Source organism: Ahaetulla prasina, chromosome 13, assembly GCF_028640845.1.
Source record: "Ahaetulla prasina isolate Xishuangbanna chromosome 13, ASM2864084v1, whole genome shotgun sequence".
Classification (NCBI taxonomy): domain Eukaryota; kingdom Metazoa; phylum Chordata; class Lepidosauria; order Squamata; family Colubridae; genus Ahaetulla; species Ahaetulla prasina.
Window position 1 is genome coordinate 7,998,709 of NC_080551.1, and position 15,250 is coordinate 8,013,958.

The following is a 15,250-nucleotide window of genomic DNA, read 5'->3' on the forward strand; positions in this document are numbered from 1 at the left end:
GCCTTGAAGAAATGTAGATTTCTCTCTCTCTCTCTTTCTTTCAAAGGGAGTCAATTAGAAAGAGGAGGGGGCTAATCTCCCACTGCTTCCACTTTCTTTTCTGTTCAACGATTATAGGACCACACAACTTTGCATCATTAGCTGACCAATAGCGAGCAGGAGAGTCACTGCAAATGAAAAAAGATGGCAACCTTGGCCTTAAGAGTAGAGCGGGCAGGTTATAAATCAAATAAATAAGAGAATGCACAATCAGGTTACACTTGTGAATTAAATAAAAAATAAAAAATAAAAAGCCACTGATGTCATTTAATTGTTCTGGGTTCTTTCAGTCAGTTTAGACAACAGGTTTCAGAGAAGTGTCTTTTGGAAATGTACTTGCCACATTTACAGACCCCTCATATCCTGGACATAAACTGTTTCAACTCCGACCCTCAAAATGATACTATAGAGCATTGCACATCAGAACAACTAGACACAAGGACAGTTTTTCCCCGAACGCCATCACTCTGCTAAACAAATAACTCCCTCAACACTGTCAAATTATTTACTAAATCTTCACTACTATTAATCTTCTCATCGTTCCCACAACTCAAATCCTTCCACTTATGACTGTATGACTGTAACTTTTTTGCTTGTATCCTTATCATTTATGTTGATATTGATTGTTTCCTGATTGCTTATTTGTTCCCTATGACTATCATTAAGTGTGGTACCTTATGATTCTTGATGAACACATCTTTTCTTTTATGTACACTGAGAGCATATGGACCAAGACAAATTCCTTGTGTGTCCAATCACACTCGGCCAATAAAGAATTCTATTCTATTCTATTCTAGAATAGCAGAAATTTTGAGTAGTTTGGAGAACTGGTAGCGGAAATTTTGAGTAGTTTGGAGAACTGGCAAATACCACCTCTGGCTGGCCCCAGGAGTGGGGAGGAAATGGGGATTTTGCAGTATCCTTCCCCTGGAGTGAGGTGGGCATAGAGATTTTGCAGTATCCTTCCCCTGCCATGCCCTCCAAGCCACGCCCACCGAACCAGTAGTAAAAAAAATTGGATTTTACCACTGGCTAAAACGGTTGCGGGAACTGGGCATGGGTAGTCTAGTAAAGAGAAGAACCAGGCGAAACATATAGCAGTGTTCCAATATTTGAGGGGCTGCCCCTGAGAGGAGGGGGTCAAGCTATTTTCCAAAGCATCCAAAGGCCAGACAAGGAATAATGCATGGAAACTGATCAAGGAGAGATTCAATCTAGAAATATGGAGAAATTTTCTGACAGTGAAAACAATCAACCCATGGGACAGAAATTGTTTTCAGAAGTTGTGGGAGCTTCATCACTGGAGGCTTTCAAGAAGAGACTGGACTGCCATTTATCAGAAATGGTGTAAGGTCTCCTGCTTGGGTGGAAGAGGTTGGACTAGATGACGTACAAGGTCACTTCCAGTTCTTTTAATCTATATCTGTTTGGAACTGGGCCTCAGCCCACTACCAGGCCATGGCCTGTTTGGAACCAGGCCGCATCAGCAACTGGCTGGTGCATGCATTCACACGCATCTCAAATTGCACAATTAGCGGGCCAATTCCCCCCCCCCCCCGCTGTATAAGTGCGAAAAACAGTCATAAGTCACTTTTTCCAGTGCCATCGTAACTTTGAACGGTCATTAAATGAACTGCTATAAGTCAAGGACCACCTGTATTTTATATAGCTGCATCCATGAAGTTACCAAAAGACCAGCTCAACTCAAAGGAATCATTGCTTGCTTCACTCATAACCCAAGTGGAAGGTATACGTCGAGATTAGAAAGCCCCAAATGTCATCTGAAACAAACCGAAATCCACTGGAATATCCGGAAATAAGAAATATTACCTTAATCTCAGCTCTGCTAATCTTAGGACCCTTCAGATCTCCCAGAATTCCCCAGCCAGCGTTGCCATTGAAAACTACCTATGTGAAGGATGCTCAGATTAGAGAAAGCTGTTCTAATCTCTCCAATATGACAAATTTGAAGCTTGAGTGATCTATTTAATGACAGATTAACAGTGTGGAAGGGACCTTGTAGGTTATCTAGTCCAACCACCACCACCCCTGCCCAAGCAGGAGACCCTACATCATTTCTGATAGATGGCAGCCTAGTGTCTTCTTGAAAGCTTCCAGTGATGAAGCTCCCACAACTTCTGAAGGCAATTTCTGTTCCATGGGGTGATTGTTTTCACTATTAGAAAATTTCTCCTTATTTCTAGGTTGAATCTCTCCTTATTCAGTTTCCATCCATTATTCCTTGTCTGGCCTTTGGGTGGTTTGGAAAATAGGTTGTCCCCCTCCTTTCTGTGGCAGCCCCTCAAATATTGGAAGACTGCTACTATGTCTCCTTCTGGACCTTCTCTTCACTAGGCTAGCCATGCCCTGTTCCTGCAACCATTCGTTGTATGTTTTAGCCTCCAGACCTTTGATCATTTTTGATGGATTCAGATTAACAGAGTTGGAAGGGACCTTATAGGTCATCTAGTCCAACCCCTTGCCCAAGCAGGAGAGCCTACACCATTTCTGATGGATGGCAGTCCCAGTCTCTTCTTGAAAGCCTTCAGTGATGAAGCTCCCACAACTTCTGAAGGCAACTTCTGTTCCATGGGTTGATCGTTGTCAATGACTGGGGAAAGGGGGAATATACAAACCTTGAGTATCTGGAAAAATCTAATATTTTTCATGTGAAGACTTCCAAACTGAATGTGTAAATGAAGATTCAATCATCCAGGCCAACAGTTTTCTTAAAAAAAAGGTTAAATCCCAGCAACTGGACCAAAGTTTATTCCAAACTGAACAAAACTGCATCCTCTAAACAGCCCTGCAGGATATCAGGCTTCAGGCCAGACTTTGCCCCAGCCTAATGGATAGATTTTGCTCAGCCATTTGTGCAAAACCTGCCAGGTGAAATGGATGCGTGGGAATTCAGCGCTACTAAAGAGAGCCAGCGCTACATCTATTAAGCGTCAACCTTTATTGACCGTTGGAGAATTTTAATGAAACGTTGGGGAAAACGTTGGGAGTTCTGATACTGAACAGGGCGCTAAGAGCTCTTAAGAGGGGGATGGCAGAGCTTGTGTTTGCTCTCGTCTGCAAGAAAAACGAGTTGGCAATTTTTTTCCCCTTTTTACACACACACACACACACACACACACCAACCCACACAAGCATTTATTTACAGAAGCACATCTGGCTTCAATGCAGATGCAGGCTCCGTGGTTGAAAGCATGGCACACAATGGTTCCAGCAGGATTTGCCACCGCCGGTTAACAGCTGCAAGGAATCATCGGCCATTCTCGTATCTGAGCCGAAATTCATCATTTGGCCAACCCAGGAAATTGCTGTCCAAATGTTGTGTACAGCTTCTCTCCTCCCTGCCCTACCATGCTCTGGTGCTGTTGCTTCCCGCCGCCTGATTTCCTTCTGTGAATTATCAGCCGCCAAAGAAATCTTTGTGACGGGTAACGTAGATAATCACAGAAGTCATCCGTTTTTTTGTGAATTTTTCCAAACGACTCCCTTCAATGTTAAGCCAAACGGAAGGGGGGGTGGGGTAGAGAAAAAGGAGAGAAATATAACTTGCCCTTGAGAAAGAACTCAATAATTAGCATTCAGTTGGGGAGGGGATTCAATGGGGATTCCGGGATTTGTCAAGTAGTTCTAAGCTTTACCAGTTTAGAAAAAAAAAACTTTATTCAGTGGGGCTCAGTCACAGCAAATTATGGGATTATAATTGTAAGTAAATTTCTACTTGCTAGGCACAATGTAGATTTTTCAGTTTGGGGATAAGCTTACTGGGCCAAAGAGATACAAGGAAAGTAAAGTCCAGAGCCTCATTTTTTGAAAAAAAATGTCATCAAACTGACAATGCTAAACTTTCTCTTTTAGTCTAGTAATTACTGCTATGGTAGCACAAGCTCTACCCAAACTTATTTTCCTTTCCTTTTCTTCCTTCCTTCCTTCCTCCTTCCCTTCCTCCCTCTTTCTTTCTTTCTCTTTTCTTTCTTTCTTTTTCTTTCCCTTTCTTTCTTTCTCTACTGTCTTTCTTTTCCTCTTTCCTTTCTTTCTTCCTCCTTCTTTCCTTCCTTCTTCCCTCCCTCCCTCTTTCTTTTTCTTTCCCTTTCTTTCTTTCTTTCTCTTTCTTTCTTTCTTTCTTTCTTTTTTTCTTTTTTTCTTTCTTCTTTCACCACTTTCTTTCTCCACTTTCTTTCTTTCCTCTTTCTTTCTCCCTTTCTTCCTTCTTCCCTCCCTCCCTTTCTTTCTCCATTTCCTTTCTTTTCCTCTCTGTCTTTCCTCTTTCCTCTTTCTCTTTCTCCCTCTCCTTCTTTCCTTCTTTCCTTTTTTCTTTTTTCCCCTTTCTCTTTCTTCCTCTCTCTCCTCCCTCCCTCCTTCCCTTCCTTCCTTTCTCCACTTTCTTTCTTTTCCTCTCTCTCTTTCCTCTTTCTTTCTCCCTTTCTTTCCTTCTTCCCTCCCTCCCTTTCTTTCTTCACTTTCTTTCTTTTCCTCTCTTTCCTCTTTCTCCCTCTCCTTCCTTCCTTTTTTCTTCCTTTTTTCTTTTCCCCCTCTTTCTCTTCCTCTCTCCCCCCTCCCTCCCTCCTTCCTTCCTGTCATGCTCATAAGTGATATGAAGCTCTGTCATATAATGCTGTGATTATATTATTTCCACACTGCATCCAGCCAACCAGATCTAGTTATGTATGGACAGTTAAAAAAACAACTAAGTCTATTCAGAGTGAGGGCTGTGCTTCTTAACACACTGATACTGTCATCAGATTAGATATATGGTGGATAAAGTGTGAGTTTCACAAAAAAAATGCAAGTTACTTTTGATGCTCTTATTTATGAAACTATTTATCTCCAGCATAAAAAACCCACCAAAGCAGGTCATCACTTTCATTCTCTGTAGTCCAAAAGCAAATTCAAACCCTTCTTTTCACAAACCATGATTTCCCAGTCCAGCTCCAGATGCAATAGAACAACAAACCCAGATATGGTGGGACTGCCTTTAGCCACATAGGCTTTTAAAAAAATCTACCGAATGCAGTCCTCAAACATCTGGATCTAAGCTGTAGCTCTCTGCTCCATCTCTGTAACACAAGGAAGGCCTTTTTTCCCTCCTCTTGTTTCAACAACCATTTCAGCACATTGTTCACTGGGGATGTGCAAAACACACCAATTCCAGATCGTTCTGCTGTCAGATTGGTTGAGTTTTGCACATTGCTATTCTTTGCTCCATTTGCTAGGACCCACCAAAGCACAAATAAAGGAAGATGAGAATTGGATCTAGTCTCGGGCAACCAGCTGGCCGCCCTTGAAATATTAATTTATTTACTTATTGTATTTCAAACCCATCCACTATCCAGATTTCTCAAAGCAGATTACAAAGTGACTAGACTCATCAAAAGGTTTTGAAAACATCTGAAAAAAAAAGATAAAAAGATTCAAACAGTGAAACCAATGCAAAACAATCAATAGCCCAAGAAGAATTCTTGGGCTATTCAATTCAATTCTATTCAATTCAATTCCACTATTGACCTCCCCCCATTCCTAAGAGGACTATAAGGGGCGTGCATAAGAGCACAAAAGTGCCTACCGTTCCTGTCCTATTGTTCTCTTCATTATAGTATTATATGCATACTTTTACTTATACTTTTACTTATGTATACTTTTTTCTCTCATGATGGGTTATTGTTTATGTTGATGATTGTATATACTGTTGTGACAAAATAAAATTAAAAAAAAGAAGTTTTGCAAAAAACAAAACAAAACAGAACAAGTCTGATCTTTTACCATTTATACACTAATGTGATTGTCCTCCTACAATATTTAAGTCTAGAAGAGGAACTAAGTTCAATTCAACTAGTAAATTGCCTAAGAAAGAGAGGGATGTTTTAGTTTAGTGCTAGGAAAAAAGGTTAACTTTATTGCTAATTTCAATCTGTCTTTTCCACTTACTGTGTTCTAATTCTGTGGTTTTGGTTTTAAAATTATGTTAGCCACTTGGAATACTCCCTAGAGCAGAAAAGCATCAAGTAAGCAAAATAATGCAGACACTCCTCGTCTTGCGACCCCCAATTGGTATCAGAATTTCAGTTGGCAAGCAATATGGTTCTTAAGCGCAACGCACCAATCTTACAAACTTTTTTTGGTGCAGTCATTCAACAAATCACACAATCATGAAGAAAATCCAGCTTGCCAATTGCCAAGCAACCAAATTTTGATCACATGACTGGGGTCGATACTACAATGGTTGCAAGTGGGAAGACCAGGTTGTGTGTCACTTTTTTCAGTCCCATCCTAACATTGAACAATTGCAAAACGAATGGTCGTAAGCAGTAAAGCAGTGGTGGGATTCAGCCAGTTCGCACCACTTCGGGAGAACCGGTTGTTATCTTTCTGAGCAGTTTGGCAAACTGGTTGTTGGAAGAAATCATTAGGGCAGAGAACCGGTTGTTAAATTACTTGAATCTCACCACTGATCGTAAGGACTGCCTGTAATTAAATAAATGCCATCCAGAATTAAGCATTCAGGTCCTACTTCTCTAGACAGCTCTAAGTTCCCCGGAGCGCTTCATCAAGCAGAAGGCATTCCTTGAGATAATCTAGCCTCAGGCTCTTTCAGGCTTTAGCAGAAGGATAGAATCAAGATCACTTGAATTATTAGTGCCATTTTATAAAGCTTTAGTAAGACCACACTTAGAATACTGCATCTAGTTTCGGTCACCGTATTATAAAGAAGATGTTAAGACTCTGGAAAGAGTACAGAGAGGAGCAACAAAGATGATTAAGGGACTGGACATATGAAGACTGGACATATGAAGAACGGTTGCTGGCTAGTCTAGTGTAGAGAAGGACCAGGAGAGACAGGATAGCATCTTCCAATACTTGAGGGGCTGTTACAGAGCGGAGGGGGGGCAGCCTGTTTTCCAAACCACCTGAAGGCCAGACAAGGAATAATGTATGGAAACTGAACAAGGAGAGAATTAACCTGGAAATAAGGAGAAATTTTCTGACAGTGAGAACCAGCAATCAATGGAACAGACGTTGCCTTCGGAAGTTGTGGGAGCTTCATTACTGGAAGCTTTCAAGAAGAGATTGGACTGCCATTTGTCAGGAATGGTGTAGGGTCAGGAATGGTGTAGGGTCTCCTGGTTGGGAGGGGGTGGACTAGATGACCTACAAGATCCCTTCCAACTCTGTTATTCTCTATGTGACTAAGTCTGGACCTGCCTCACCTGCTTCTGCAGTAAGTGAGCTGTGAAAGGTGAGACAATAAAAACTTGGCCAGAGTCTGTGCTTGCAGGCAACATTATCAAAACTTGCCATGTATAATCGAAGATGCTTAAGGGGCTGGAGGCTAAAACATAAGAAGAATTGGATTTGTCTAGTCTAGTGAAAAGAAGGACTAGGGGGGGTGACATGATAGCAGTGCTCCAATATTTGAGGGATTGCCACAAAGAAGAAGGGGTCAACCTATTTTCCCAAAGCATCAGAAGGCAAGACGAGAAGCCATGGGTGGAAACTAATCAAGGAGAGAAGCAAGCTAGAATTAATGAGAAGCTTCCTTTAACAGACAGAACAATTAACCAGTGGAACAGCTTGCCTTCAGAAGTTCTGGGTGCTCCATCACTTTTAAGGAGAGACTTGAGCAGAGCATTGGACTAGAAGACCTCGGAGGTCCCTTCCAATTCGGTTATTCTCTTATTCTCTTATAAACCAACTTTTTCAATGGAGCTAGAAATACACGGCAATATTATTTGTTCTTAACGCATCAGCTACGCAAAAGAGAGAGAGAGAGAGAGAGAATTAACATTCTCCTTCACTTTCTCCGTATCCAGCCACATGGACGTCTCCCTCCCTCTCACAACCCCGTTCGGGGAAATTGTGAGGGGCTCTTGACAAACGTCTATAAAATCAAGAGGAAAAAGGGGAGGAAATTGAGATCTAACATACCCCTGTCAAACTCACACAGCCGGCTGCCTCTCACACAAGCCATTTGGCAAACACTAGCTCTCCAGGAGACCAGCTGCTCATGCTGTTCCCGTCCAGCAGCATCAGGGATATGAGGATTTGGGGAGAAATTAACAGAGTCATCAAAAATTGAATAAAAGATGTTAAGGAGTTGTTCCTTCCCTGTAAACATCAAACGGTTCGGCGCACGACACGAGCTTTTGATAACCGTTCCAAAAAAAAAAGAAAAAAAAAAGAGCCATGCAAACATTGGAGAGCTTGAGATAACGAAAGAATAGGATCAAAAAGAGAATTATATCTATATATGCTTTTTTTAAAAGAAGAGAAGAAGAGATTAAACCAAGATATTTTGGGAAAGGATTGGCCAGCCTTGGAAGAACAGAATCTGAAGCATTGTGTATTCATGGCTGAGAGGGGGTGCAAAAATTACCTCAGCAAGTTTCAGACGTATAAAGCACATATAAACGTATCTTCGGAGGCAGCTGTTTCTGACAATAGTGAGATTTGAACATCTACCTGCTAGCCTCCCAAATGTTACTGTGGGATATATCCTAATTTTAAAAGTATGAGTTGCTCTTCAAAAGAAATTAGCCCCCACCTGCCTTAAAAAAAAAACAGTTTCAAAGGACAGTCAAAAAGGAAAAGAAATGGAACTGGGGAAACGGGCAGCTGAAAATACAGATCTGCGGAAGGAGAGTAATAAGTTTGAAGTGGCTCAAAGGTCAAAAGGGAACACCGGCCGTGAAGCTGCGCATTTTCAGATTCCTTTGAAAGCAAACTCTCTCGCAATTAAAATGTAGAAAGTTTTAAAGCTACGCTAGAAGCTATGAAAGTCGAGAAAAGAAACTGTAGCTTCCCTTCAGGCCACCTCGGGCAGCTGCTGATACGGTTTAATTAAAGAGGAGGACTTAATAAAGCTCTCCTGCAAAAGATGCTACGAGCGTTTTTTCCTTGCTTTAAAAAAAAAAGAAGAAGAAGAAAATCAGAAGTAGACTTAATGAGAAAACTAGAAGAAGAAATACTAACCCTGCTTCAACAGTGAGTCTTCCAGACAGGTTCTTTTGAGTCCTGAGTCTGGGCAACTGGGCTTATTATTTCTGGTTGGTTTGAAACGTTTTGCTTGCTTATCCAAGTAGCTTCTTAGAACACAGAATATGGAATAACAGAGTATGGGAGGGACCTTGGAGGTCATCTAGAACTAAGGAGAAATTCTTAGCTTCTTAGAACACTTATCTATCTATATATATAAAAGCGAAAACCTCTCATGCATTAATCACGAAATCTCCAGAATTGTACAGCCTATGAACTTGAAATTTGCCACGCATGTTCCTCTTGGCTTCTAGGTGCTCACTAAGAAAGGGTTTTTCGAAATGACCATCAGAGCATTAGTATTTCCTATATTATTATAACACGCTCTGATGCTCATTAGATAGATGTTCTACTCCCCCTCCCCACCTCAAAAGAAATCTGTTCCAAATCCAAAACACAAGCATAGGAGTTTCACTTTCAGTTTTACTTTCACAGCAGCAAGCAGCTTTACTACAGAACAGTTGAGCTAAGCCACGCCCAGCCTCTTTCCTGTCTCCTTCTTGCTCACACAGCAAATACTGTTTGAGTTTCCAAACACCCCTCAACTCTCTCACACACTGACAGGATGCTAGCCAGATGAATACCGATGGATGCTGCCGGCTGGGACATTCTACTCCCCATCCCCCTCTGTTCCAACTGCCAGTTGCATTATATTAACACACTCTGATGCTACGGAGTTACACCTTCTACATTATGTTTCAGGCTGCAAGTGTCAATTTATCAAGTCCGAGCACATAGTTTCATAGCGAAGCACAGGCGTCCAGCTAGTAGAATATAGAATAACAAAGAATGGAAGGGACCTTGGAGGTCATCTAGAATTAAGGAGAAATTCTTAGCTTCTTAGAACACATACAGAATATAGAATAACAGAGAATGGAAGGGACTTTGGAGGTCATCTAGAACTAAGGAGAAATTTCTTAACAGTGAAAACATTTAACCAGTGGAACAGCTTGCCTCTAGAAATTGTGGGAGCTCCATCACTGGAGATTTTTAAGAAATGACTGGATGACCACATGCCTTCTGCTTGAGCATGGGATTTCTTATTCTGTGTTCTTCACAGGGAAAGTACTCCGGAACAGATTTGCAGCCACGAGAAGGACAATAAGGTTCCCATATGAAATTAATCTTAAGTTGCAATCACAGAAAGCAAAGCCAGCAGCCCATCCAAAACGTAATGAAGAAGCTCAAACTGACCCAGATTTGACTCACAGAATACCATGCATTTGAATTGCCCTTGGTTCCCCCGAAACGTTACATCTGCTTTGAATCTCAACAAATAGTGGAAGTACCTAGAAAATAAGCTCTACTAATTAAGGCTTAGTCAAAGTACCCTGTGTGTGTCTTTGCATCCCCCTGCACACACCCAGCAGTGAAGTATGCAAGAGAGTAAACAAACAAGGTACAGAAATATGTTCTCAAGGAAATGCTTAGTAGATGAATCAAAGCTGCGCCAGGATTCCCGTCTTCCTTGTACACACAGAGAACATGATTGAAAGAGAATCATACCTACAAGGTAAAGGATTATCGCAATGCCAACATCAAGACAGGCTATTTGTCTTTCTGCACACATCGTTGCAGGAGGATAAGAAGGCAGCCCCGTCCCATGGAGGCCATTAAGGCTGAGATGAAGCAGAGAGAAAAATAACTTACAGACAGCAAAGGGATGGCAACTTTTCCAAGAAAGTCAGGTGGCTTATCTCCATCTTCATCAAACACCATGACTTCCAGAATGTCGTGAATGTCTTTAATAGGGCTGGAAAGAGATGGGAAGAATTAGGAATTCTTATTTGTTTCATTTGCCACAGAAAGAATTAGGCACTCGGTAATTAAGTTGAGATCACTTTGAGGTGTTAAAACGTGTATTTACTGCAGATGCAATTCCTCAACATACAGTAGTGGCCAAAATTGTGGAACCCTTTTGGGGAAAGTGTATTTTTGAGGTTTGATGGCTAATAACACCACCTTTTTTTTTTTTTTGGAGAGTCAAGATAATCCTATTCCACTGCTGGAATGGCCTGAGAATAGCCCAGACCTTCACCCAATGGAAAATCTATGGCGCCGACTAAAGAAACTTTTTACTCAGAAGTGACCCAGCAAAAAAACCCAGTTAATAGAAGCCATCCTTCCATCTTGGTTTCACATTATAACAGCTGCAGAACTAAAAGACTTGGTTCACTCCATGGGAAGACGTTGTAAGGCCGCTGTAATTCATGCTAAAGGTTACCCAACTAAGTATTGACTGACATGGTGATCATTTTTGTATATCTCATTTTTTCTACGTGTTTCACTTTTCTTCTTTATAACTGCTATTCTAATAGCAAATCCTTCATAAAAGTTATTGCATTACATTCTTGATTAAATTATCTTTCCATTGATATATAATTTTAGGGTACTACTGCAAAAAAAAAAAAGTGGTGTTATAAGCTAGTTTTAGAAAATACACTTTTCCCAAAAGGTTTCCACAATTTTGGCCACTATAGTAGGAGTTGATCACGGATCCAATCACATTAGTTTTATTTCTGCAAATCACGGGGGAGAAGGCAACTTGGGAGATCATCTGTCAACTCATCCCCCTGCTCACTGTTAAATATGCGACGCAAACATTCCCTCCAGCAAGCCTTCCAAACTAGTTGCTCACCACTCAAGGGGCCCACTTACAAATAGACCACACCCCGGTAATGGGCCACGGCCTGGGGTTGCTGACCTTTGTTTCAAATGAAGCCAAGTCCATTTTACTTGACATGATCTGCACTATTCCCACGTTCCTAATGTCCTATGAGTTCCACCGCTGCTTACAGCCTCTCTACTTTTGAGGTTCATGCTGTTTCTTGCAAACTTTCTCCTTTGAGTCTTCTTTCAAGAGGGCTGCCTACTGGCTTAACTAAATACTTCTAATTTTTTCCTAATAACCTGAAGTATACTACCATGTTTCCCCTAAAATAAAACCGGGTCTTATATTAATTTTTGCTCTTAAAAGACGCAGTATGGCTTATTTTCCGGTTAGATCTTATTTTGGGGAAAATACAGTACTAAACAGCCTCCGTCTGCTGACAATCTTAACTGGGGCTTATTTTGGGCACACTTATATGTGGCTTATATTAGGCACATGCGTAAAAACATGCTAGGTCTTATTTTTGGGATAGCAGGGAATGGTAAGAAGTTCTTCCCAATGTCTCATCTGTAGCTATCTCTTTGAAGTTTCATCTGGTCTCACTGAGAAAAATGAGAAGAAATCTGAAATTTCTCCAAGGTGACAAACCTTCAGATGTATGAAGACAGCTACCATGTTTCCCCTAAAATAAGACTGGGTCTTATATTAATTTTTGCTCCGAAAGACGCATTATAGTTTATTTTCCGGTTAGGTCTTATTTGGGGGGAAATACAGTACGAAACAGCCTCCGTCTGCTGACAATCTCAACTGGGGCTTATTTTGTGGGTAGGGCTTATATTACGAGCATCCTGAAAAATCATGCTAGGGCTTATTTTCCAGTTGGGTCTTATCTTCAGGGAAACGGGGTAGCATTCTTTTTTCCAATGTTTCTTCCAGCAGAGATACAAGCATGAACTTGCCGTAGGTCACGATGTTATCAATGAGTTGGAAGAGCTGTCATTTAGCCATCAAGTTCTGCCTCTTCTCAGTGGACCATGTTGTCTTCTAAAAGAAAATCCTCGAAGCCAAGAGGTCACTGAGAATGCACAACCTCTCTAGATGATTCTACCACCTCCTCGGCTAAAGGTTTCCCTGACTATCTTGCTAATTATTCACATTTATATTATCTGGGTTCAGAGCTGAAGCCTCTTGAAGTAATGAACCCGGCTTAGCTTAAGACTAATTAAGACTAAAACTATTAAGATGATAAACACAACAAACTCCAGACTGACAAAGCAGAATATTTGTAGCTGAGGGTTGAAAGGAGGGGTCTTTAGTGCTTTCTGAGCTTGGTGGTTTTCTTGCAGGTGTTTTATGACCCAACTAGGTAACATCATCAGTTTCAGTCAACTGGTGTTACCAAATTTGGGTGATGAATAACATCTGCAAGAAAACAACCAAGCTCAGAGAGCACCCAGGACCCCTCAAATTCTAGACTGTGGGTAAATTCAACAGAGGAATTATTGAGTCTGTCATCTGCACCTCTATAACTGTCTGGTTTGGTTCTGCAACTCAACAAGACAGACACAGACTTCAGAGGATCATTAGAACTGCAGAAAAAAGAACTGCTACCAACTTGCCTTCCAATGAGGACTTGTATACTGCACGAGTCAAAAAGTGGGTTGTGAAAATATTTGCAGACCCCTCACATCCTGGACATAAATTGTTTCAACTCCTACCCTCAAAAAGATGCTACAGAGCACTGCACATCAGAACAACTAGACACAAGGACAGTTTCTTCCTGAACACCATCACTCTGCTACACAAAAAATTCCCTCAACAGTCAAATTATTCACTAAGTCTGCACTACTATTAATCTTCTCATCGTTCCCATCACTCATCTCCTTCCACTTATGACTGTATGACTGTAACTTTGTTGCTTGTATCCTTATGATTTATATTGATATTGATTCTTTCCTGATTGCTTATTTGTACCCTATGACTATCATTAAGTGTTGTACCTTAGAATTCTTGATGAACGTATCTTTTCCTTTATGTACACTGAGAGCCTATGCACCAAGACAAATTCCTTGTGTGTCCAATCACACTTGGCCAATAAATTCTATTCTATTCTATTCTATTCTATTCTATTCTATTCTATTCTATTCTATTCTATTCTATTCTATTCTATTCTATTCTATTCTAAATGCCATAATTCTTTTCAAAAGAAAATATAAAGCACTGCTTTTGGATTTAAAGTGCAGATGCTCTAGAGAAGGTACGCCCTAAGCTAAATAATAGAATCTGTTATATTTTGAAAGTACCTACATGTCCCCCATTTCCTTTCCCAAGATTGGTTCCTACTTGATGGGCTACTTCTCTCTTGGCAAGTCTAACAAATATGCCAGGCATCCCTCACATCAGGAGTTTCAAGTTGCAAATCCACTTACAAAGTAAAGACCTGATTCCATTCTGGGTTGAGGTTTTTGTAAACAGTGTAACTCTGAAGTCTGCTGTTCCCTAATTCCAAGACACAGAAGGGATCGCTTTTGCCTACAGGAAGAAACCAAAATCTACGTATTATGTTCAATTTTTTTTTTCAATGAAAAGAAGCCTGCCAATATTCTGGTTAAGTTCTTGAGAGATTCTCCTCTTTGTTTCAGACCCTCCTTTATGGAATTGCATTTCCCGTATTTTTTGGCGTATAAGACATTCTGGACTATAAGACGCAAATACCTTTTTGGGGGGAGGAAAACAAGATATATGCTAGTGCATGGATATGGGGAAATACTATGAAATTTTACCAGTTTGGAACTGTTTTAAGTTTTTTCTTCTTTGCATAGATTGATATTGTAATAAGAATCAGTACGTTATTCAGCACACAATCTGTTAGATGTAAAGCTTTCCGCCCCCCTCTCTTTATTTTCCTTCAGCTAACATTTTAATTAAGTTAGTGAAATGCTTTTTAAATTCCAGCTAATTGTTGATTCTAGACAGAAATTTTACAACAAAAGGACACAAAGAAGAAAATAAGACCATAAAACAATCACAATAACTCTGCCTCCCAGTTTGCCTCCTTGCAGCAAACAGCCTGTTTTAGTTTCATTTTCATTTTCAGCACAAGGAAAAAAAAAAAATCTGCCTCCCAGCAATTTGCCTGCTTGTAGCAAGCAGCGGAGGCCCACAGTGGCAATAGGCCATGGCAATCCCTGCAGCCTGAAACAGCTGAGGGTTGGGAGGCCAATCCAACCAACAATCAACTGCTTGTGCTAATCAGGCTGTGCTGAAGCTGAATGGGTTGTTTTGCTGTTTGTTGCTTGCTGCAAGGAGGTAAATTGCTGGGAGGCAGAGGCCAAAGGGTGGGGGCTGGTGGGTGGGCGGAGCTACATTCGAAGTATAAAATGAACCCAAATTTTCACCCTCTTTGGCTAAAGTGACCAGATTTCAATGGGACATCATTGAGGTGGGGGGGGCCTGCACATGCACGCTAAGTCTTGCCACCTGCCTGAAGGAGGAGGAGCGGGTGCTGCTTCTCCGCTCCAGGCAGGCTCGGCTCTCCTCTCCACTCTTCTCTTC

General features: G+C 41.0%; 1 protein-coding gene across 1 annotated transcript in view; it reads right to left on the reverse strand.

The window, feature by feature from the left end:
* Positions 1-15,250, reverse strand: part of MCTP2 (multiple C2 and transmembrane domain containing 2) — a 200,138-nt gene that overhangs the window by 67,168 nt on the left and 117,720 nt on the right. The window contains exons 13-14 of the mRNA XM_058156050.1: positions 14,125-14,227; positions 10,735-10,837 (exon numbers count right to left, since the gene is read on the reverse strand). Coding sequence (XP_058012033.1) covers positions 10,735-10,837; positions 14,125-14,227 — 206 coding nt within the window. The remainder of the gene's footprint in view (positions 1-10,734; positions 10,838-14,124; positions 14,228-15,250) is intronic.